This window comes from Parasteatoda tepidariorum, chromosome 7, assembly GCF_043381705.1.
Source record: "Parasteatoda tepidariorum isolate YZ-2023 chromosome 7, CAS_Ptep_4.0, whole genome shotgun sequence".
In the NCBI taxonomy this organism is placed as follows: Eukaryota; Metazoa; Arthropoda; class Arachnida; order Araneae; family Theridiidae; genus Parasteatoda; species Parasteatoda tepidariorum.
Genome location: NC_092210.1, coordinates 33,180,090 through 33,205,677, shown reverse-complemented (window position 1 = coordinate 33,205,677; position 25,588 = coordinate 33,180,090). Strand labels below are relative to the sequence as shown.

Genomic DNA, 25,588 nt, shown 5'->3' with positions numbered 1-25,588 from the left:
AAAAAAAAAAAAACTATTTTTGAAAAAAAAAAAAAATCAAAACCTTTGATTTTGAACAAGATATTTTAGATAAATTTATATTTTCTGTCTGGTATCAAATTTCTACTACATCATTGTTCAGATTTTAGATTTCAGAATATTTTCAAAGAAGCTTGGAATTTGAAGCATGGAATGTTTAATTTTATTTTAATATTAGTTTTAAAATCCATTTATACATAGTATGATAGATAATTAACTCATTAGTGCCTCCAATCTTTATAGATTCAATTCTGATAAATTATTAACTTATAGGGAGATATTTTTTTCGTCCTTTGAATTATAGTAATGGTCGTTAGATTGATAATGTAACTGTTGTCTTTTTAATTGTAACATGAAAAAAATCTTATCACTAAATGATGAATAAAAAATTTTTGTAATTTGTATACTTTTTTTTATAGAAATATCATGTACCTCTCCATTAAATTTTTTTTTTTTTAAAGCTTTCAGTGTTTCTCAATATTTAAAAATTTTTCCTGCAACTTTTCTAACTGAAAGACACACATATTTTAAATAGTACAGTAGAGTCCCAATTATTCGAATTAATGTGGACCACAACTTACTCGGTTAAAGCGAAGAGTATAAAAAAGGAAAGAAAAAGAGTAAATATAAATGTAATGTATTTAACAAATATAAAATTTATACAAGTACATCACATACAATTCATATCATAATTAAAAAGCTTACTTAAAAACATTTAAAGAGCATACTTTTTAGAGAATAAAAAAGTTTTTACTTTAAAAAGTCCTTAATCTTTTTTTGTTTTACATTACTTTGGCACTTTTCTGCAGCAATATTTCGCCATCTTTTTTTAGGGATAACAGGATGTCTTGTATCACTTCTTCTTGTTGTTCTATCTATTCAAAGCACTTTCGATAGCTTTTAGTTCATCTGAATAAGAGATTTTTATATGTTGCTTTTCATCGTCACTGTCTTCATCATCTTCGCTAGATTTATTTCATTATTAACGATCATTTTATCAAATCAATCTGTTGGATTTCGTTTTCCTAAGTGTTTGGAAGATGAAATTCAAATTTTTTTTGGCATTTGTTTTAAAATAAAATATGAACTAGAACAAAAAAAATCCTTGAAATATTTGATATCTCAGTAAAATTGGAAACTTGGATTATCTGGACTCTACTGTAATTACCTATTAATTTTCCAGTTGTACTCGCAGCTTTTAAAATTAATATACAAATTACTTTTCAATAGTGGGAAGTCTTTAATTAGTAATGGGTTAGACTTTAATAGCATTTTTTGCATATTTAGTTGGAGTTCTGTTACATATAATATTTCGAAATAAATTGTATTTCAAACATTAATGATCAATTTGATGTTTTCAGAGCCAGCTATTCTTGTAATATATCATTCCGTAAGGTCTCATCCTGTCATCACTGCTACATTATTAGACTTTTTGTGTCGGGTAAGATTAAAAATTTTTACACAGAAAAAACCCTCTTTTAATTAGTACAATTTTTGACACATTATACTTCTCTTTTGCAGATAATGCCGAATTTTTGTTTGTCTCTTAAAACTCAAGTCAAACAGGGTATTTATGCATCTTTAAGGCAAATTCTGGAAAAACGAGTTTTAGCGTGAGTGATCAATTTTAAATATCTATTAATAAACATTTTTTACATTATCTTCTGTTATGTATTCAATTTTATGGAGAAAAAAAATTTATAGAAAATAATCAGATCAGTAAACATCTGCTTCTATGTAGGATTAGGAAAAGTTGAAAGCTAAAAATTAGACTCATGAATATACAGTTACTGTATATTCAAAGCTTGATAGCAATTTTGCTATATTGAGACAAAATCTAAAGCAAAAATTTTTACACAAACATTGTTTTAAGTCAATCCATTAAAATTCATCTGAAATTAAACGAGATGTGTTCTAAATTATCTCTGATTTGCTCCAAAGAAGGTCATTTTGCTCAAAGTTTTACAATAGATGCTTTAGAAAATAATTTTTGTCTAAACAAATTAATTTTATTTACTTTGCAAACTTCTTATGCAGCAAAAAAAAAAAAAAAAAAAAAAAAAAAAANAACTTCATTTCTAATTGCAACTCAATATAGAGGGAAATTATTGCTCCAAATTTTCTCAAGAAAAATAAAACAATTACTTCAAAAGTATGGAACTACTAATTGCTGCCAAACAGATAAAAATTCTTAATTTAGATTCACTAAATCCTTGTGCATATTGTTGCTGAAAAAATTGCTGTTTGTGTAATTAATACATTTCAAATAAATAGTAATGACCCATAAATGTTTTGTTGTGACATCTACACCTTAAAAGTAAAGAAATTTATTGTAACAAAATAAGAGCCTGTGTTTAAAATATGTATAAATTATGATCTATGGGTCAGCTCTAGTCTAGATTCTCTCTAGTTCATTCCAAGTGAAATGAAATGTATTTATGATACTTTGATAAGTTTTTATTTATTTATCAGGCAGCTAATTTAAAAAAGTTAATTTTAGTTCCTGGGGGTAAATTAGGACAACTCAAAAGTCTAAGAGTTACGAAGATGGCCTAAAAATGCTGCTTTTAAAATTTGAATTCAAAGTTTTCAGTTACCATTCAAACAAAATTCATTTCATTCATATTTTCACCGTGTTGTTCAATGTTAATTCTGATATCAAATTTACAGCTTTAATTAATCGAGCTTTACCAAAGCAAGTAATCACGCTAATAAATATAAGGCTGTAACTCTATGAAACTTCCTAACTCACCCAGTTTGATAATGTACCACAGGTCACAAAATAAAAAATTGAACACCTTAGTAACTTCTGATATAATAGCCGGATTGTCATCTATGAAGTTGCATTCTTAGTTTCTCGAAGTTCAGATTTTAAACTTTTCTAATTTATTTATTCAGAGGGTTTTTAAGCAAAGAAGGTTAAAGCGCAAAAAATAAACTTTCTTTGAAAATATTTTAACGGATTACACTAGACTGCAATCTAGGAAATTGAATCGGGAAAGCAGATAAAAATTTTTACCATTTAATGTTAGTTTCACTTTTAACTATTTCTTGAACTATTTAGGTAAACGAATTCATGCAGAATTATTCAAAGTTATTTACAAGGGGCAAAAAAACTCATTTAGAATTAATTTCATTTTTTAATTTAATAATGGCAAAAAAATTGCATTGTTAGGCCTACAGATTTTTACTTAAGATTAAGTTATATAAATTTTAAATTACAAAAATCCAAAACTGAATCTGCTCTAATAAAGCCAACATATTTTAATTTATGCCCTTTAACCACCATTACGATTGCATCTTAATACATGAAAGCCCAATTTCTAAATCAAAAGTTGGGTATTTATTTTATTTTATTTATTTATTATTTTGTGCATTCTACGGCTTTTTTCTATATTAGCTGAAGCATCTGATCCAGATTTCAAACAACAAATATTTCTCAGTAACTCCTCCTTGTAAGAACACCACTGTTTAAACCTTATGTAAACATTTCATCACATTAGCATTTATATGCTCCTTTTTAAAAATTAAAAATATTGGATAATAGGATAATCAAAATAGTTATTTTAAATTTAGAGTGCAACCTCCATCTTTTATAACAGGGGTTTCCAACAGGTGGCCCGGGGGCCGCATCTGGCCCGCGAACTGGAATATATTAGTTATTTTTTTTTTGCGGACAATTCTCGTAAAAAATCTAGATTGGTTTTAAATACTTATCTCGTTAATAGAAACCTAATTTCTTCGTTTCTGTGAAATTTAACATACCAGCGGTGCAAAAAAATTTATTTCTCGGGTTTTGCATCCAAGAAAATATTTATTCAAATACAAAAATAATTGTGTATGTTGCTCTCTTTTATTTCATTATTTTGTATTTTGTGAATATAATTCAGCATGTGTGTATCAGAAATTTTCTCGAAAAAATTCTCCTATTTAACTTTTTGAAACCACTCATTTTGGACCAAAATATTTACACACACATTTGTAAATTTTAAATGTAAATATCTATTCTTTGGAGGCTGCAGCAGGCAACCTCAATTTTCTCATTGAGCATTTTGTGTGGAACCATGAAAGTTTTAATAACAATCTTTTTAAAGTTTTATATCTTAACAATTAGATATCTGTTGCACATTAATTGTTTAATACACAGGTGCACATTAAAGTTATTATAGCCCGAATTCTTATTATTTATTTAATATTTTTAAAAATATTATTAGTAACAATTAAGTATTTTTTAAAAATCTACTTCTTATTTTAATTTGTAATTCAATACTTTTGTTTTGTACAACTTGGTAAAAATCTGAAAGCAATATTTAATGTTACTTCAAACATAAAAGAGTCCTACATAAAATTTTGATAAAGTTGCGGCCCGCCACTTGATTTGTGTTTTTAATTGTGGCCCCCGGCTTCATGTAAGTTGGAAACCCCTGTTTTATAAGAATCGTTTTAATGATTACTTTAATTTTTATTTTTACTTCTAGATCTCTTTCTCCATTGTTCGATAGCTCGAAACTAGATCCTGAGCTGCAAGTTTTATTGAGAGATACATTTCCTGAATTCTGCTCCCCATCTGGTGGTAAGCCTATTTCGTTTTAAGTGAACTATGATACTTATTTTAAATTTTTTGTAGTACACAATATTTTCTACTTTAACCCACTGGCGGTTTAACAAATGGGTAAAATTGAGAGAATGTTTCCCAATACACTTTTTCCCTGTCTAATAACATGGAAAAACCGGTTATGCTATGAGGAGAAGACTGCATGTTAAAATAGGACTTTTTACATGCAGAACCGTCAGTAGGTTAAAGAAAGAATTATCAATTCAATAAATTAAATGCTAGTAGTACATGATGTTAGTTACAGTGGACTTTCCAAAATCTGCAAACTATAATGAGAGAATTTTATTTCAATAAATATAATAAAAAATAATTAGTGAGAATTTTAATTTTGATAGTAATATTTGAAATTTAAATAAAGTAAAACATTTACATATAAGTATACACATTTTTACTTCTATATGTTGTTTTACTTTATTTAATACTGCAGTACAAAAATACACTTACATCTTTAGATTGTAAACACTTAAAAGGAATAATTTGAACAATATTTTTGCTTTAAGATAATTTTGTTTTAAACATGTAGTTTTTTTTATCATTTTGTTAAACAAAAGAAGAAAAAGTTATCACAGTCAAAACTTATTCTTTTTTTATTTTATTTCAGTTTTTCTTTATCTCATTCTTTTATTCCTTTATTATTTTAATTTTTATTTCTGATTATTTTTTCATACAATTATTGATATCAATCTTGATAAGAAGTGGAAACAAATGATCATGATAAAATGCTTAATACTGTAGATAATCAAATAATTAATAATTTGAATTATAGGGAATAGTAGGAATAGCCAATCACATGTATCTTATAATTGGAATGGTGCAATGAATTCGTAGTTTTTGTGAGAATGAGGGCCATTATTTGTTCTAGTTTTGTGAAAGATAATTTTTAATGTTTTTTTTCCTCATTTTTTTAATATTAGCAATTTATATTCTGGTTTTGCGATAAAGTTTTAAAATTGCATCAAAATTATATAAGACCCAGAAAATTGTTAAATATTTTAAGTGTGTGGCATCATTCTTTCATAACTTATCACTGAATTGTTTTATCTTCTATCCACCATAATTAAACTTTTGCATTGCCTACTTTTAAGTCAGTAATTTATTAGTATTATGTATTATTAAATAATGCTAATTTATATTAATTTGAATTCTTGTTTTAAATTTTTTTAAATGTATATTGTTTTTATCTAGTTGATTGAAAATAACTTAAATCTTTACCCTTTAATAATCAATCTATTAAAAAAGTTTTATTAAAACTGGTGCAATTGTTTTTGGCGGGTGAAAGAAGAGGACTGGAATGACAGTCATTAGCATGCTAAGCGCCATATAGAAAAGATTAAAACAATAAATAATATTTCGTTGAATGTATAAAAATCAGTCATATTTATAATATTTTCATTCTTTTAACTTTCGTTGTAAATTTACATAAAGTTAATTTTCCATTAAAAAAAAATTTGTACAGTTTACATTCTTATAAACAAGATCTTGTTTTAGGGATTCATTTCAATGATCTGTGCATAAAGTTCAGTGTCTAATGCTGATCATTCTTAAAAAAATCACTTTAAAAAGCAAGTGTTATACAACGTTTTTATACACTAGTTTAACCTTATTTATTTAAAATGGTATGTTACTAACATTCCATTATTCTAAAATAATTAGAACATTTTTCAAATGCTTACCTATGTTTCTATCTACTATTAAATTTATCCCCTTTTTTATAAGTTATTAGTTGCTGTAAACTATTGATATTAAGTAAAATGAATATTTTTTTTGTCACTTAAAGAATATTGTTAATTAATATACAATATAAAAAATATTGTTAATTAGTAAATCTGCTGCACACAAAATATTTTTTTTCTTATTATTATTTCCTCCTTTTTTTCCCCCTCCAATTATTTGTGTAAAAGGTCCACCATATTTGGTGTCAGTTCTTACCACATATAGCCATGTATTGTTGCATACATAAATAAAGTAAAAAAAAAATTTTTTCTCCCATACTGACTAATCTATCTAGTTCAATTATTTTTAAAATTGGCTTTAAATAGCATTATTTTGTAAAGTTTTATCTATTATTTCTTGTTATGAGCAAATGTTTAAATTTTTGTGATCTCACAAAATCAATTTAGGTTATGATGTTCATTTTTATTGAATGTTAGGAGTCTTACATCAAATTTTGACAGCATAGTAAGATGAGTGTAAAGTTCTGGTTACAGAAAATTTTATCGATTAATAGGTCTGAATTCATAGATTAATCAGTGTGTTTTAAACATTGTATGCTACAGTTAATTTTTAATTGGGAGTCTAATTAAATTATATTTTAAAATGGAAGTATTTTAGCATGATCATTTGTAGAACTTCACTTTATTCGTTTTATTTTTCTTTATTTCAACTTTCCCTAAAAGGTTTTATAATTTTATTTTTATTTTTTATTTAATCCTTCCTTTACTTTTCAGTAAAAATCGATGAACCACTAAAAGATTCTTCTGAGCTAATGGTTAAAACAAATCACACATCTCTAAATAACACTGAGCACGAAGCTCAATTCAGTGAGGATGAAGATGACATTCCATTAGGTATATGTTTAGATATTTTTGCATTTCAAACTAAAAACAGTTTTCACAATAAAATCTGCATAAAAAGATAAATTGATCAATACTGAAAAATAAGAATACAACACAATATGCTTTCTTTCACTCAACACAGTCTGCTTTCTTATACACATTTAATTACAAAAACAAAAGTTCATCACACTCTTCTGATCATGGAAATCGCTTATAAATGTTTATTATAAAGCATAATAGCTAAATGTTAAGTAAATTTTTAAACTAAAAGTATATCAATTTTAAAATAATTCGTTTAAAATTTTTTTTAACAAAGCTAAATGAAAATTTTGTATGAATAAATTTCTCAATTAATTTCTCAAAGTAAACTAATGGATATGATAAAAAATTTTAAATTTTTTTTTTACTTATTACCATTATGAATGTATGCATTTTCATGGGAGAAGAAATTTCAAAACCTCTTATTGTAGTGAGAGCTGAAGAGAAATTATAATTCTTAATTTTTCTTTCTTATCAAACAAACTATATTGAATTATTTATTTTTTTCATGGCAAGAAAACTGAAGCCAAAACTTCTAAGTCTTTTCTATGTAAGTCAAACCTTGTTAACATGAACTAGTTTTCGATTCACCATCAAAATGTATACTAATATAATACTGTAATCTTATACGAAAGTACTTATAGCTTGAAATATATTTTAAAGTGAACTTGAAATTTCATTACCCTGTGAAAATTTTTTATTTATAATGTGAACAAAAAATTTATTAGCCCTCTCACAGGTAAGAAACTGATCATTCACAGTTTTACATCTATAAGAGTAGGTTTTCTGTTTGTTATTTTATTGGTTATTTTGTTGATAATTGTAAGATTCAACAGCAATCAAATGAAAGAGTTATATGAATTGAATCTGTTGAGGGGGAGTGCCATCTGGAAACAACATATACCCTTTTGTAATTTAATGAATAAAGTTTTCTTTCAATTCATGGGGATGCCTTGTGAATGTAAAGAAGCATTTTTTTTTTTTTTTTTAAAATTACCACCTGAATGAATCCTTTGTTCGATATGGTAGTCATTCTTCCCGCAGTCTCAGATGTTGTTCTAAGAAATTTATATTGCTGAATTACATTTCCATAGGTAAAGACGTGTGTAGCTAAAATTTTTCTTAAATTTCACTAGCGAATACTTTAGTTAACTTTCCTCTGGTGGATGCATACAAAGCAATTAAAACTGTTCATTCTTTTGTATTGTAAAATGAAAATTCAAATAATTTTTCTGAACAGTTGATAAGTTAGAAGACTTATGAAAATCATGTACGAATAAGAAACGAAAACAACAATTATTGCCAATTATTGAGTTAGACATTCTCCTTAATTTGTGCAAGAAATTAGTTTACTCTTATTAGTTACTTAAGTTTAAGTAATTTTTTATTTGCTTTTATTGAATTTAAAAAAAAATAGAGCACCAAAAAAAGTAATTATACTTTGTTTTAGGTACGCTTTCTCTGAACTATAGTATATTTTCTTCCTTTATAACTATTTTATTTTTTAAAGTGATTGGCTGTATTTGTTATGGGTTGTATAGAAGTTATAAATTTATTATAAAGTGCGAAATGAAAACAGCTATTGAAATGAAATATGCATTAATTTACATATTCATAATCGGAATTTAAGATACAAACAAGCAAATAGAAAACACATATAGGTAATAGAAAATGTCTGTGTATCTTATGATTTTTATCTATAAAATTTCTAAACTTTTAACGTGAACAAATTTTCTGTCCCTCTTAGAGTTGACGCTAACGAGATTCAACTGTATATATAAATGGATTGTCATAATCGTACATATCTAAATTTTGTAGATATTTTTTTTTATTGGCCTCGAGCCGGGCAAGGTTGGCTCAGCCTATCATCCCTTCAGTGGGTTGATAAATGAGTACCAAGCATGCTTGGGAACTAAAACACTGGGGGCTCTGCATTCGGCTGACCACCTGACCAGAACATCTGCTCCTGCACGCCAGAGGCCAATGTCATCAAAACTGAAATGGACACAGTAGGCTCTGGTCCACTATGGGCTATTGCGCCACTGAGTTTAGTTTTTTTTTATTGTAAAAAATAGGTTGAAGAAAAGATATATATTAATTACTTCCAATTAGTACTCATATAAATAATGTAATTGATTTTTCTTAGTTTAGAAACAATGGAGAAAAAAAATTTGAAATTATTTGCATTAATCTTTCTTTTTTTCCAAAATTATTTCTAAAACTATTAAAAACAAATTTAATTTGTTTTTTATAGTTTTAGAAATATTAGATAATTTAATTATAATATTTGATAATTTAATTATCAACGATAATTTAGCTCTCAAGTGTGTTCAGTATGTAGGTAGAAGAAAAAAAGCTATTTATTCTATCGACAGATATCTAAGACAAATAGATTTGTACATATGTATGCCATTTATATGCGGTATATATAGAGAGTGAAACCTCCAGGAGACAAAACCTCTATGTGGTGACCTTCTCTATTTATGACCACTTTTGGGAGGCCCAGAGTTTTTTTCCACAGCCTTTGTTATGATGAAAACCTTTAGAAGAAACCATCAAAACCTCTCCTAGTAACCGGTTATGTGTCCAAGAGCTCTTTTTGATGATCTGAAAGAGATTTGCAACCTCAAGCTGAAATCAGATTCCATTAAAGATGATGCTATGAATGATTTATTTTTAGAATTGAAAGTTAAATTAGAAAATAAAAGTTATTTTACAAAAAACTAAGCATCTCAAACAAACAAACCTCCTCTCATTTTTTAAAGCAAACTAATTTTTATGATATTAAGTTAAATGCAAACTTAAACAAAAGCATAATTGGTAAATTTGTTTTTAATTATAATTATATCAGTAGGGATCACTTTTATAGACGTTAAGTTTATTGATCGATCCAATTTTCATGACACCAACTAACACCTTCCATGACACTGACTGAAATTAAAATCGTTTGCGAAAAATTATGTACCTTCAATAACATTTTGAAGTCATTGTAGATAACTCTTAAGAACGACCAACCTTAATCAGCAACCATTTTATTGTGGAACAGAGAGTGGTTGCTCCTGAGAGATTTCACTGTATATATATGTATAAAGTACTAAGTCCCATATTTTGATGTTCGTTTACCTGCAGGGTCTCTGTTCCGGTACTTTTTAAGAATAAAAAAAAAAAAAAAAAAAAAAAAAAAACTCTTTTCCCTCTTCAACGTTTTTATCTATGAAGTTTTAATTGATGAAAATGCGAACAACAAAACTGCATAGACAACTGAGTGCATCAAAAAATAATTATTCAAATTTTCGTAATTTGAAATTTTTTGATAATCTAAGATTAAAAACCTCTGAAAATCTGTAGAAATAACTGATAAAAATGCGATCGTAAGTTCATGACAGATTACGGTTGAATTGTTGATTATTGAGTACGAAATGCCCAATCCGAAGCTTTCTGAACGAAATAATTTCATAATAAAAATTCAGATTTTAAAATCCAAGTGAAAATCCGTTTGAATAACTGCCGAAAAAACGAGCAGAATTGTCGCTGATCAAGTGGATTGAGATATAATTAGTAACTGAAATGCGTCATTACGAATTTGCTGTATGTTATAATGGCTTATTAAAATATCGAGGTTTTGAAAACCAAAGCTGTATAAAACCAATTTGTAACAAAAGCTGTAAAAATAATGCAACAACATGAATTTATATTTTGATTGAAATAGACATTAATTGTCGCCTATTTGTTGTTTTTTATTGAATAAAGGTGTTTTGATGTATGTTTACCTTAAAGACCTATTTTAAGGGAAAATCAATTTCTTCGACTTTTCGGAGCTCCAACGATTTTGGATATGGGAATATCCAAAATTGTCCTACTGTATATGTATATGCAATGTTGACCTTGACAAATGAAATGCCTGACCAACAGCCTGCAGATCCTTCTTGGCTATGGGAAATTGAGAATATTTTATTGATATCTTTGCTTAGACTCTTAAACCGTGTCCCGCAGTGGACCAAAATTAAGCATCACTGGCTGCAGTCAGTAAGCAGGTGGTTGACCATTTTGATCAGCCTATGTAGGGATGGAGGGTGCACGGTTTCGGTCCTTGTTAAACTGTTCTAACATAAAGTGCTTGACTTTGCGCATGTTGTTGGGCTACCAAAGCGAAGGAACCATCCTCTCTACAGAGGATCAAAATTGTGATGGCATGTCTTTGGATCATCCTTGGGGATGTTTCCCTGGCCGTCGCCGATAGCCCATTGTGCAGTTCAAGAGCAACGTAAATAAAATAGCTACTTACCTACCTCGAACAGTGTCAGAGACCCCCTAATGGCCATGCCGTAGGTTAGAAACACCTGGTACATATCATCAGCAATTGCTTACAAGTGAAAGGAATTAAGTTGATGATTATATTTTTGAAAGAAAAAAATTAACTTGAAGGGATGATTAAATATAATGTATTTTTAAAATATGATAGTAAAAAAAACTGATAAAAGTTATTATTTATTTTAGTATAAAATGGGAATTGGGGTTAATTATTACATCTTTAACCGGAAAAATAACTAAAAGCCTTCAAATAGAGCTGACAATACATAGAGCTGACATTTCATTTATGAGCTGACAATATTAATTTCCAGATAGTATAAATAGTTATTTTAGTTAGGTTACAAATCCTTTGAAATAATTTTTATTGATTGTGAAGTTGATAATTTAAAAGTGATTTTGATGCCTTTGACAATATATTGTATGCTAAAGCATGCTCAAATGAAAATTATTCTAATTTTTTCCAGATTTTTTTTTAATTATATACATTTTTAGAGGACACCATGTCTTGTCTACAGATGGTCTGATTTTCACTTTAATTCAGTTTTTTTGTGTGTGGTTTTTATTTATATTTTATTTCTGATATTTAGAATTTAACTGATAAAAATAATTATTAATGAATTAGATTTATTTTATAGCTAAGATGTAAGAATTATGGGATTTGCATTTAGTTGTATTTCTCTCAATAATTTACTTTCTTATTGATACCCATTCCTTTATATTGTTAGTTTAAAATACAATATCTGAATAAAACAGAAAGAAAATCATTCATTTTTGATAAATACTTTGTTAACTATTAAGAGTTTATTTTTTATATAAATTAAACAATTAAAAGATTTATAAAAAGCTAGATTTATTTAACCAACTGAATATTTAAGTTATTAATCCATTTTCGGCTAATGGTGCATAACCACACCATTTTAATAAATTATTTTTTATTAGCAATATAAAATAATTTGCAAATATTTTTCAATAATTTTATTTTTCTGTTGTTTTAAAGTGTTCTAAGGACATCTATAAAATATTTGTAATTCAATTGGAGTAAATAATTTCTGTTGAGAAATTTTCAAAATGTGCTAATTTTTGAACTTCAAACGGTTATTGAAAAATTCCATTTTTTTAAACTGTATAATTATTCCACTTGAGATTTATTATATGTTTTTATAATGGGTTAAAGTTGTAAGTTCTGAAAATAAAATTAAAATGAAACAAATATCACAAAAAAATTAAAAAATTTTCATTCTAATTTAATGGTGCGTTGATGCACCATTGGCCGAATCCATGAGAAATAGGTCAAATTTGAAAAGTCACTTTTTATGCAAGATTTCAGAGTTTTATTGAAGTTTTGTTGTATATTCAGAGTTTTATTGTTAAGTTTTTATTTTTATCAAAGTTTTATTGTGCTGAGACTAACAGTGTTCAGCAAAATATGCCATAAGGAACAAGCATTGTTCTGAAGTTACTTAGCGTTGTTTCAATACCTGAGATGCAAAAATATAAGTTTTGATAACTTTTTCTCTTCCTGTAGTTTATTTTAAATTTTGAAAGAAAAGGGTTTTTTTTTGCATCAGGCACAGCTCGCGAAAATCGCATAGGTGGTTGTATATTGGATGACTACACAAATATGAAGAAAAAAAGTAAACATCGTGGTTCCTATGATATTGCATTCGGCAAGAATACAGAAACATGTGAAATAAAATGGAACGACAATACTGTGGTAACAAATGTTACTAATAACTGTACCATTTCGCCTCTTGTAAATGCCAAACGATGCAGTCACAAAGAAAGTAAAGAAGTTTTATTCATTTATTTATTTATTTATATATATATATATATATGTATATATATCTGTTGTTGAACAGCTGGCCCAATTTTAGGGTTTACGACTTCTAATGTTCAACTCCATAGCCTTGTAATTTTAAACGCAACCCAGAAGACAAGGAAATTCCTGGATCAAGTATTGGGAGAAATTTGCCTTCGTGGAGGACTTTTTGATTGAACTAACCCGCATTTGCGTTACATGGGGAGATAAACCATGAGAACCTCCCACGGTTAGCCGGACTGCAAAGGGACTTTAACCCATGATCCGTGTACCACTGAGGATATTTCGTCAGCACTGTGGTCAGTGGCAGCTGGATGAGGATTCGTATCAACCAGCCATCACTGGGATTCGAACTGGGTTCTCCTCACTGGAAGGCGAATGCACTATCCCTTGAGCCATCGCGGCTCAAGAAAAGAAGTTGTGATTTTACTACTCAATGTTATTTCGGATTACAATAAGAATATGGGAGGTATAGACCTACTTGAGAATACCGTAGCTAAATACCGCATCAAGAAACTGTGCATGGTAAACTGTGATGGCCATTATTTACAAACATCATTGATAGCGTTATAGTAAATTTCTGGAAGCTACGTAGAATTTTAACTAGCTCAAAAATATCACTTATAGACAATAGAACTTATATAGCCCAATTAAAATCTGAATCCAAGAATAATCCATCTGGTGAAAGTTTATTACAAGTTACCCATTCAAACAAAGGTTGTCCATCATCCGCAGATCTACTAATAGAAGTACGGACTGATAGAATCGGACATACAATAAATGGGCATGGGGGGAAAAAAGCCAANGATTGTTGAAGTTTCTAATGACACTCAGGCAAGCCAAGCACACAAGCCTTTGCCCTTTGTGAATTAAGTTATCCAGTGGGCACCTGTGAACCAAAGTCACGGAGGCGAGCAACATTACCCACTCTACACTGCCACAAATACCCATTCATAGGGTGGGCCACATTCATTCACACATTAGAAGACAACACAAAGAGAGAGAAACATCTATGCCCAGAGCGGGATTCGAACCCGCAGCCATTGGCTTCGCAGTCAGACACGCTAACCACTCGACCACCTGGCCAGCCAACAAATGATGTAAAGTGTACAAGAACCACACGATTAATTTATGCATCAAATGCAAAGTCCATTTGCATTCAAAATGCTTCGATTGTTTCCATTAAAAATATAAGCGTTGAACTAAACGAATTGTTCATTGATTCGGGCAATGGTGTGTATACGCACAATTTTGTTTCTTCAATAAAATATAATTTTTCATGCGCAAAACTTATTTTTTATCTTAATGAATGTAATTTAAACATATTTCAATGCAAATAATACCACATTTTATGAAATTTCTATCCTTGGCCTAAAATGGGTTAATGAAGGACAATACTGAATATGAAGTGATTTATATATCAATTCACTTTAAATATCGAAATATCACTTTTACTCTCAATATTACTAATCTTAAGTTTTTTTTTTTTTTAATCATTTTTTTAATTTTAAAGGGGGAAGTTAGTACATGCTATCATTTGATACTAAGAAGGAAGAGTTCATCTTTTAGGATTGAATCATGTCAGAAATTATGATCAACACTCATTAAATTAATGATTCAATCTGAAAAATTAATCAAACTCTTTGTCTTAAGAGTTTAAATATAAGTAATTGGATCATAATTTATTTAAATGAAAATATCTATTAATTTAAATATATGTGAAATTGGTTATATTTAGGAGAGGAAAACAAAGGGAAAAAAATGAAAGTCTGCTTCTAAGTCAAAATAATATTATTTTTTAGGAAAATGATTTTATGATTAAATGATTTTTTTAATAAATACATATTTATTTTTGTTAAAAAATGCACCTTTAAATATTCATTTTCTAATAATCTTCAGCATAAAATATAGAAAAAATCTTTTAAGCTGTTATCAAAAAATAATTTTTTTAGTTTACTTTTTTTGAAAAAAAGAATGAGTAAAAATTACTTTTTGTAATATACACATAAAATAGTATAAGACGGCAACTTAAAAATTTTTAACGATCAAATTTAGTTATTACATGATATTACAAATTTTGATAAATTTTTACGGTGTTAAGTGATCTGTGAGGAAGCATTCTGCCCTTTTTTATTTGTTGGGAAAACTCTGCATTTACACCTCATGATTGGTTATCAATTCAGGTTTGATTTCCTGCCTGCATAGCTGTTATACTGTTTGGTTATTTTGTAGCATGATTTTGTTTGGAAAGATAACTGAGTGCAGTCACCAAAAACTGGCACCCCAAATGTAAAAACAACAGAAAAGGTTCATCAAGGTACTCCCTGATGAACCCCTTTGACTCTAGCCTCTAATATTTAATAATATATATTAGCAATTTTTTGCCAATATGTACTTTCTATTTAATATTTTATGTTAATAACGGTAAGTATATTAACAGTTATAATTGTTTATAAGCAAAATGCTAGCTTGTTTCATTACTAAACTTGTAAATGAAAGCCATGCTTCTATTTTACTTTGTGAAATCTTTTCAGAAAAACTTCGTAGTGGCCGAGACATGAAATTTCGACCAATCCGAGAAACTACTAAAGTTGACCAAAGAGTAATTGAAGATTTGATTCAACAATTAAATGGAAATATAAAGCAACATATCCTAAGTTTACAAGATGAAAAGTAACTAGTTTTTTTATTTTATTTTTATTCTTATTGTGTCCATTATGTGATTTTTAACATTTAAAGAAAACTATTTTTGCCCATTAGAATAGCTTGACCAGTATCCTTTCAGTATCTACAGATTTTTTTTGAAAAGCCACAATTTACGTTTAAAAAAATTTCACTTGGGAGTTTTTTTTTCTTTCTATTTTTTCACTTACATTTAAACAGTAATTAATACTTTTTAAAACTTCAAAATTAATCATATAAGAGAATAGATCAATATCAAATTGAAAATAGTTCAGAGATAGTCTTAATACTGTCGAATGAGAAGGCCTTTATATCCCCACTTTCTGTTCAATAGAAACCAAGATAATGAATTAATAAGACTAATATACCTCCCTAAAGAGCAATAAGAAAACTAAAAGATAAAGCATTTAGTTGGGATTAGAAATAAATGTTTAGACTTTAGTTAGGAAAAAGAATAAATGTGTAGTTCTGAAACTGAAATGAGGGGATAGCACAGGCTATTGGCCTTGACAAAATTTCTAAATACTTTTTGTGTTCAAAACCATTTAGAATGCTGGTAAATGTATATTTGATGAACAATTAAACAATAGCGAGAATAATTTTACAATATTTTGTGTTGAAATTCTATTCATTTGAATTAAAGTATTATGATGTGAAATTTTTTTAAAAAAATAAGCATCTTTTTTTCCACTTCTTAGATATGCTTTAATTTTATTATTTGTATCATATCCATGTCTTTTAGTGCATATGGTGTATATTTTTTTAAAATTTGTGTTCTGGTGAAATTTTCAAATTTTTTTTGCAAATCTTCCTTGAATTTCGATCCTTTTCTCCAGCAACTAACTTACAGGGTACGTTCTGAAAATTCTTCAAAATAGTTTCCTTGTGCTTCAATACGCTTGCGGAGACGATTCTGCCGCGCCTGGAAGGCACCCTGGAATTCCTCGACAGGAATACCTCTCAGGAACCTTGTAGCATGATCTTGGATGTTCTCCACCATCTGTCCAGGGCTTTCCCTTCAGCTCTCTTTTCAGTCGGGGGAGCAAGTGCCAAGTCAGGGCAATAGGGAGGCTGGGCACCAAGGGGGTCTTACTTTGGGTCAGGTAGTTTTTACTCCTCCGTCAACACCTTCGGCACAATCTTCGCACAGACCTTTCGCATTTGCAAATCCTCTGTCACAATTCCATGCACCACACATTTTGACAAGTTCAGGGTGTTAGCGATTGACTGAATGCTTAACCGACCGTCTGAGTTCAAAATTTCATGCACACGCCAGACATTATAATCGGTTCGGGCTATTGTTGGGCGTCCAGAATGAAGCTCGCCTGTGACCTTCTCCCGACCCTCATTGAAGGCCTTGTGCCACCTTCCACACTGAGATCTCAAAATGTGTTTCACCTTAAAGCGTCTTGAAGCATTTGATGAGTTTCCATCGCATTCGTCCCAAACCGCACACAAAACTTTATTGTGTACCGCTGTTCCAGTGAACACTCATTCACGCTGTGACTCGATCAAAAAAAAAAGACTCAGCGCAAAGTCACGTCCTACTGCTCAGAGCGACCTGGGACCAGGCGCGTTTGGAAGGTCAAGTCCCTCACCACATTTTTAGACCAATCTGAGTGCACTGCGATCGATAGTCGCATCACAATAAAATAATGTGCATTACTTTCAGAACCCACCCTGTATAACCCTAACCATGATTATTGGTAAGCATAGCAAGTCATCTCGTTGTCTTTTTTTGTTGTTTAATTATGTTAAAGCTGATAAATCAGGACTTGTTCATGCTAATAAACTTGGCGAGTCATGATATCTTTTTTTCCTAATTATATTCTAGCTGATTAACCATGATTTCATGACTTGCCTATGCTAAAACAAAAAATAGAATAAAGAGTGAACATGAATAGTGAATTACTTAGCAATTCTTAAACACTTTTCTCAAACATCTATTGTGATGAACACTAATAGTGCCCTGTTAAAGGTTGGGTAACAAAATAATATATTTTTTTTAAAAAACAAAAGAAAAGGCTGAATTTTTAAATAATAAAAGAACTGACAAAAAGTAAACGTTAAAGATGGCACGTGATTAACAAAATTATAGTTGCTTGTCACACTGCGATTTGTGTTTCGCTTTAGAACCCTTGACGATAAAAATTCAATCAGAATTAACAATAATTAGGGTGATCAAGAAGACATACCTTTTTGAAGAACAATGATGATGAAGTTATAGCAGACCTAAAATTAATCCATGAGTCAAAAATTGAAGGAGTCCAAATTTTGGGCACTAACATTTTATTATTGATGAAGATTCTTAAAAACTATGGCACATCATCTTACTATTGGTATAAATGGCACAGTAACTTATATTTTGGAGAATTCAAGAAGAAAAAAAAATCATCTACACAGGTACAACCGATGGACACCTGGAGCGGTAGACCAAACTCGATGATCAACCTCACCAAAAAGACAGAAGCAGAAGGATATCAGTAGGATTTACTTACATGGCAGCAATGGAGTTTAGTATTTGATGAGTAGAACAAACTACATAGAAAAATGTGCGGATTAAAAACTTTCAAAAAGAATGTAGAGCCAATTTGAATCTTTTTGTTTTTTTCGTAAACATGATGAATGATAAAAATACTTTTACTGCATTTGCCGAGTATTTAAAAATCCGTTGTAGAAATCATAGCTGCATGGCAAGATAAGCCACCACAACATGTCGTCGGCCCTGACGCTATCTCAAAAAAATATATTCCATTCTTCAAAAGAAGGGGGGAACCTACAAGGAAGCAGCGTTAACTAGGAGTAGATTAAAAATATCGAATGCACTCTTCATCTTTCGCACCTCACTTTTATGCAAAAAAAAGCTTTAAATTGAAGTAGAATTACTTGTTTCTGAAAGTTATAGTTAAATTATCTAAATTTTACAAGTTGAGATGTTACATCTATATTTACTTTAAAAGTTACGGTTAGGAAAGACATCAAGCATTTGCAGTTGAGACGCTGAGATGAAAGATACCGGCAAGCAGGTGTTATTCCAAGTAAAAAAGGGGTTGGAAGCGAAAGGAATTTCCGCGGGAGAGTGTCTCAATTGCATTAAAGCTTAAGTGGCAAGAAGAATCGGATCAGCAAATTTTAAAATTTTGTATCAGGAATTAACAAATTTAGAAAATGATTTTAAATTAGACTTGTGACTCGATGTCACATCTATGATACCTTCGGATGAACTAAATATTATACTGCTGCAAAAATTTCCTTGACAGTCGGCTTACTGTATTGAGTTCTATTATTAAATGTGACCTGTGATATGAAGTTTTTTATGTGCTGTAAATTCTTTTAGTATGGTGTTCATAGCAACTAGATAATCATTATTGTGATCAATGAAACCAATTTTTCACTCATTTCCAAATAACTAACTTCAATACTAATGTATGTATTAATAAGGAAAATTTCTGTATATCTCCAACCTTTCTTTACATTGCTGTATCTTTTTCTAGTGTATGTATCTTTTTCCTCAAAAAAGTAAAAAATTCCCTTCATTTTATTATTACTTTACTTATTTTACTGTTTAGTTTGTAAGATATTCTGACACTGAAGTAAGTTATCAATTATTTTATGAAAATGTTTGATTTCTTGGAGTAATTGACTGAAATAATGTAAATTTATCTTTATTTTAGAGACTGTGAAATAAGATGTGAAATTATGGAAAAACTATTAGAAGCAGTACTTCAAGAAGTAAGTATAAAACCATTTCTCATTTTTTTATTGTATCCTTTTTTTAAAAATCTATGTTTAGATAATTGTATTTGCGAAAACTAGTTTCGTTACATTTTATTATTGAAAATATCTTCTAAAAGTCAACAACAGTTTCAATACATTTTAAATATAAAAGTATACAAATTATATACCAAAAAGAAATTTGCTTGCAATTTATTTTGCTCTTAGTAATATTGGACTAGTAATATTGGCTCTTAGTAATATTGGACTAAATATATTTTCAATTAGTGACCCAATTTAATATTATTTTTAAAAATATTTCTAGCCATATCTAAATTCTCTTATTAAAAATTATTTTATTTATATTTATTTTAAAAGATTGTGAATGATTAAATTTATTATCAACTAGTTACTCCCATTCCCTCAGTTCTCTAAAGTATCAAATTCCCATCGATAAATTAAGGAACCAAACATTTTTCTTAACCAATTATTAAAAAACAGTCAGTTGTGCACTTTATTTTCCATTAAATGTCTCGTATGTTTAAATTAAATTATTTCTTTACTTAATTAAAATACAAAATGATTTTTTTTTATTTGTCTGTACATTTTGTTTAAAATGCTATTTTATTCCTTTCAGGAATTTGACCAAGATATAACATCAACTTTAGGTTTATGTTTAGCTCAAATTCTATCAGATGAATTTGTTAGGAAAATATTTCCAACTGAGGTTGATGATGAGTAAGTTTCTGAATATCATTTTTTGCACATTTTACTGCTTTCTAAATATGTATCTATATATAAATGCTGTTTATGTATGTAATTTTTCTTATGTTATGCTTTGATTTTCTAAAATTTTGAAAACACCTAGTAGAATTATTTTTATGGTTTCTTCTAATACCTTTAATTTTATTTATTCGTTAGACAATATTCATGATAAAGCAATGTATGCCAAAATGAATAAAACAAAATAATATCCTCAATAATTTGGAAGGTACCTCAAATTTCTTTCCTAATTCCCTTGCTCGCCATTTCAAACAGAGATGGAAAATTTTCTTGGACATTTTCAAATCTAGATATTTAATTGTTTACTAATTTTTTTAACTGTAATTTTTTACTCCTCAAAAAAAGATATTTGTTTTTACACTTTTTTCTACTTTTGTAAACACGATTCAAAGTTACATCCACAGAATTTATAATACTGTGATCTCTGTCCACGCATTTTAAAATCACACATTGTATTTCATATTGAAGTGATTTAAAAACCACACTTCAAGATTTATATTATCATGATTTAAAAATCCCACAAAAGGAATATGGTTCCTGATCTAAAAATCCTTTACTGGTATGAGTATCTTGTTCCAAATGGGAGAATAATTTAAGCATTTATCAAAAAGGATAGCTCTTGTATTTTAAATAAAATATTAAACTTGCAATGTTGGTTTGTTGATGTTACCATTTAGTTAAGGCACAATATTTTTCACTGTTTTCTCATTCATGTATTCTTTTCTTAACATGAAATGTATCTGTAGTTATTTTAAAGTTTCTAAGATTTTATACTTAATTCATACTTGCTGACCTAAAAATTCTAGTTTCTTATCACTATATTTAAAGTGGTAGACAAACAATACTTTGTTCTTAAAATTTGTCGAAACTTATGAGACCTTCGCCTCATTTATGCATGTAACATCTGACTTATCTATGTATTATGTCCATCAAAATCATTTTTAAAAAAATTATTAAATAAAAAAGCAATTGGTGTAGTATTTAATTTTCTACCACTTTAAATATTTGAGAGAAATCTTGTGCCAAATGCCATGGAACTCAGTGAGTATACTGATGAAGTGTTTTATTCAATCTGAAATGATTTAAAATGTTACTAATTTATAAATATATATTTTTAGATCAATTGAAGACTCTATTGGTACACCTCTTTTTGTAATGTTTAGGTAAGTAAAAATTAAAATTAATCAAGATAAATATTTAAATTATTGATGTATTAAATATAAGAAAATTTTTTTTTTAAAAAATTTAATAATTATATTATTAATTAATTTAATTATATACTTAATTTAACTGAAACCAACATATATAACCTCTTTAAAGTGTTGTCAAGCAATTAATTTTTCTTTTTATCTCTTCAGAAATCTTTGTCAAACGCCTCCTGAAGATCCAAACAGACAACCTCTATTGAATATATTAGCAGAAATGTCCATGCACCAAAATAGGCTTGGATATTTATTGCTTTATTTTCTAAAAGCTAGTAAAATTCAAGAAAGTAAAATGTCCACTTATAAAGACTATGTAAATACTCAAGGTTCATGGGCTCCAGTAACGCGGAATAGTGAATCAAAAGACTTGGCTACTTGTTTACTCAATGATTTAAAGGTATTTTATCTTTTACTTATACCTTCTTACATTAAATATTACTTTTATCTCATTTTAGCTTGTATTCTGTCATTCTATTCAATGGATAACACTGGATTTGTTTTCTGTTACTTGAGATTTTTTTTAGATACTTTGGTATCTGATTTCAAATCTGAAATTAGTTTTGCTCCTAAAACTACTGATTTTTTTATTAAAATGACATTTTTAGTCTATTTTTTATCGAAATGTACAAGTTAAAAAGCTTTATGTATAACAGAAGTTAACATAACATAATACTGATATTCTATTTAATGGATAACACTGGATTTGTTTCTGTTGCATGAGATTTTTTTGGATACTTCCGTATCTGATTTCAAATGTGAAATTAGTTTTGCTTCTAAAGCTACAGATTTGTTTTTAAAAATGGCATTTTTAGTCTATTTTTAACGAAATGTTCAAGGTTAAAAGCGTTATACAGTACTAGTCAAAAGTTTAGACTCACTCTTGAATTTTGACACATAGCAGTATGAACTATAATTTTATGTATAACTTATGAATTTCGTCCAATCTTGTATTCTTCGAAATATTCTCCTTTAGCCTTAATCACAGCAGTGCATATTTTTTATTCTATTAGTTTTTGCAATGTTCTAATTGAGATCTGGTTCCAGCAACTAAGCTAAGATTCCCAAAGTTTGTTTTGATTTTCATGTCACATTTTTCTAACATTTCTATGGAGTTAATCCAACAATAGCTCAATATACTGATATTGAGCTATTGTTGGAGGCCAATCCATGTATTTCAGTATTTTCTTTTCCTTTTATGCAATGTAGTTTCTACACAATTTTTCTGAATGTTTCTATCGTTATCTTGCAGAAAAACAAATCCTTGACCGATGATTTTTTGTCCACATGGAAAAGCATAATGCTGCAATATTTTGCGATAATATTTTTGATCCTTAATTAACTCTATTTTCACAAGATCTCCAACTTTGTCACTAGTAAAACCTCCCCAAACCATAACTGAACATCCACCATGCTACACATTTGTAGTAAACATTGATTTGTCATACATTCACCAACTAAACGACAAATATACTGCCTTGCCCTCTTAAATAACTCAAATTTTGACTTGTAAGCAAAATGTTTGACTGCTGTTCTAAAGACCAGTTAACATGTTTTTTAGCTCGTTTCATTCATTTAATTGTTTTTTTTTTTTTTTTTTAACATAAGAAATTTGCTCGGNTTTTTTTTTTTTTTTTTTTTTTTTTTCAAAAGGTTTTCTAGCAGATACAAAATTTTTTAAACTATAGTCTAGTAGTCGATGTTGTACCGTAGTTACTGACACAGTTTTCTGCCTTGTAGCATTCAATTCCTCACGGTTTTCTGCTTCTACCGCTTACTTTAAACGCAGATAAACTTATCCTCACGTTTGGACGTTATTCTTGGTCTCCCTGATTGTTGAGTCCTCTTATTTTGGCCAGTTTCTTTCTTCCTTTGCAAAGTTCTGAAAAGAGTGTAATGGGAAACATTAGTTTTAGAGGCAATTTGTCTACTTGAATGGCCTTCTTCATGAATTGCAGTAATAATTGCACGGGTTTCATCTCTTATTTCTGGTTTTTGACACATATTTCTGTAGTTAATTGTATAAAATAAAGTCATTCATGTAGATGAAGGCTATTATATCCATATTTTAAATATGTACATGAACATAACTTATAATGAACTTTACAGAAGATTAAATTTTAAGTAAATAACACTTTTTGTACTATTTATAATCACTTTCGTTCATTTCATATTCAACTACCGAATAGATGCAAAATGATAAAATAGTGAACAGTTTTTAATGGACACAGCGTTTTGCGAATTTTGTTGATGTTTATGTTTGATAAATCACACATTTAAGAAATATTTAACTATTTTTTAAAGTTTTTAAATAAATACAAGTGAGTGTAAACTTTTGACCAGTACTGTATATATAAGGGGGTCACATAAATGTTGTGACAAACTGTTAGAGAAGTTTACGGCGCATCATCAGCATTAAAATTGCGTTGGAACCCATGCCCCAAAATGTTGTCCTAAAATGCAAGGGGGGTGTTCCTTATTAGAATTTAACTGCAGAAGTGCACGAAGAATAAAGAAGCCCCCTTAGCAGCATATGACAACATTTTCAGGCAAGGGATCTTATGCAATTTTAATCATGATGTGCGCTAACTCCGTAGCATTTATGTGATTCCTGTTAAATATAACGCCTTTAAACTTGTATATTTTAACAAAAATGAAGCTACAGATTTTTAAAATCTGTAGCTTCAAGAGCAAACAGGGTATCTGCGCACCTGGAAAGTCATGAATTTCAGTATTGAACAAAATTTATCATGAAATGTCAGGATTTTCACTATTTTTTTTAAAAAAAAATCCTGAAAAGTCATGGATTTATGTTTCCAAGAAATCTAATTTTTAAAACGTAATCCCCTCCCCCAATTTCATCTTGTTCCAAATATTTGAATTCCTAACAAAATCACCACTTAGTCATATTTTAATTGAATACGAAATGATTTTATCATTTTTAAAAAAATTATGGTGTTCTTTCAAAAAATTGAACGAAAAAACATCATTTCTAGAGCGAATTAAGTTTTAAACTTCTGTGATTTAAGTATTTTTAATTTTATCAATTTAAAATTCTAGTTGAAGCAAACCAGTCATTGGCGAATTTTTTTTTAATTCTGAAATGAGAACAGAAAAATCAGGAGTATTTCTTTCCTTTCTGATGGACAAGAAAAGCATCTTAAGAATATAATTCTGCAGAAAAAAAATTATTTGCTTTTGTATTTTTTTTCAGCTATATTATTGTTTCAACTCTTTCTTTACTCTGTTTTTTAAATTTAAAATCTATAAATATGAAGATGCAGAGTATAACAGTTTTGGTTATACCTATCATTTCAATTAATGTTATTATAATGCTTATTTAAATTTATTGTTGTGTTTTTGTCGGAGAAAACAGTAAATTCGTTAAGTCGTGAAAAATTCTTGGAATTAGTCATGAAAAGTCATGAATTTGAAAATCTAAAATGTATCAGATACCCTGAGCAAAACTAATTTCAGATTTGAAGTCCCTCCACCAGAATTAGGCAAGATCAAGTATCTGTATAATTGTTTAAAAAAATTTGTTTCCCAGTGTAATTTTTATCAGGATGACTTGGTATAATTTTGTGTAAAATTTTTACAAGGTACATTCTCTGATTCAAATTTGATGACTTATGAGATGAGTCCTCTACAGCCTTCTTTTTCTGAATATAATTTTTTTTTGCGTTATTTATTAAAAAAAATAACTCTGTTTACAGTTAAAATATTTTTTATTAGTGATTGTTGTTAATAAGCACAAATTGTCATTTAAAATAACAACTTAATTTAGTAGCATTATTTGATAATATTTATAATAATTATGATAAATTGGATGATTGGGGTAATTACCCTA

At 28.6% G+C, this 25,588-nt stretch overlaps 2 protein-coding genes across 4 annotated transcripts in view; both read left to right on the top strand.

Annotated features, from left to right (window-relative positions):
• The window catches only part of LOC139426007 (uncharacterized), a 491,229-nt gene that overhangs the window by 100,842 nt on the left and 364,799 nt on the right, over window positions 1–25,588 (top strand). The window lies entirely within an intron of this gene.
• The window catches only part of LOC107447915 (integrator complex subunit 3), a 55,416-nt gene that overhangs the window by 16,067 nt on the left and 13,761 nt on the right, over window positions 1–25,588 (top strand). For 2 of the 3 annotated variants that reach the window (XR_011637247.1, XM_016062953.4), the window contains exons 12-20: window positions 1,380–1,459; window positions 1,540–1,631; window positions 4,497–4,591; window positions 7,081–7,200; window positions 15,892–16,030; window positions 19,714–19,771; window positions 20,391–20,491; window positions 21,655–21,699; window positions 21,895–22,138. Coding sequence is in view for 2 of the 3 variants with exons in the window: in XM_016062953.4 (XP_015918439.2) it covers window positions 1,380–1,459; window positions 1,540–1,631; window positions 4,497–4,591; window positions 7,081–7,200; window positions 15,892–16,030; window positions 19,714–19,771; window positions 20,391–20,491; window positions 21,655–21,699; window positions 21,895–22,138 (974 nt within the window). In the remaining variant the exon portion in view is untranslated. The remainder of the gene's footprint in view (window positions 1–1,379; window positions 1,460–1,539; window positions 1,632–4,496; window positions 4,592–7,080; window positions 7,201–15,891; window positions 16,031–19,713; window positions 19,772–20,390; window positions 20,492–21,654; window positions 21,700–21,894; window positions 22,139–25,588) is intronic. The other variant, XM_043047993.2, reaches the window with a different exon arrangement.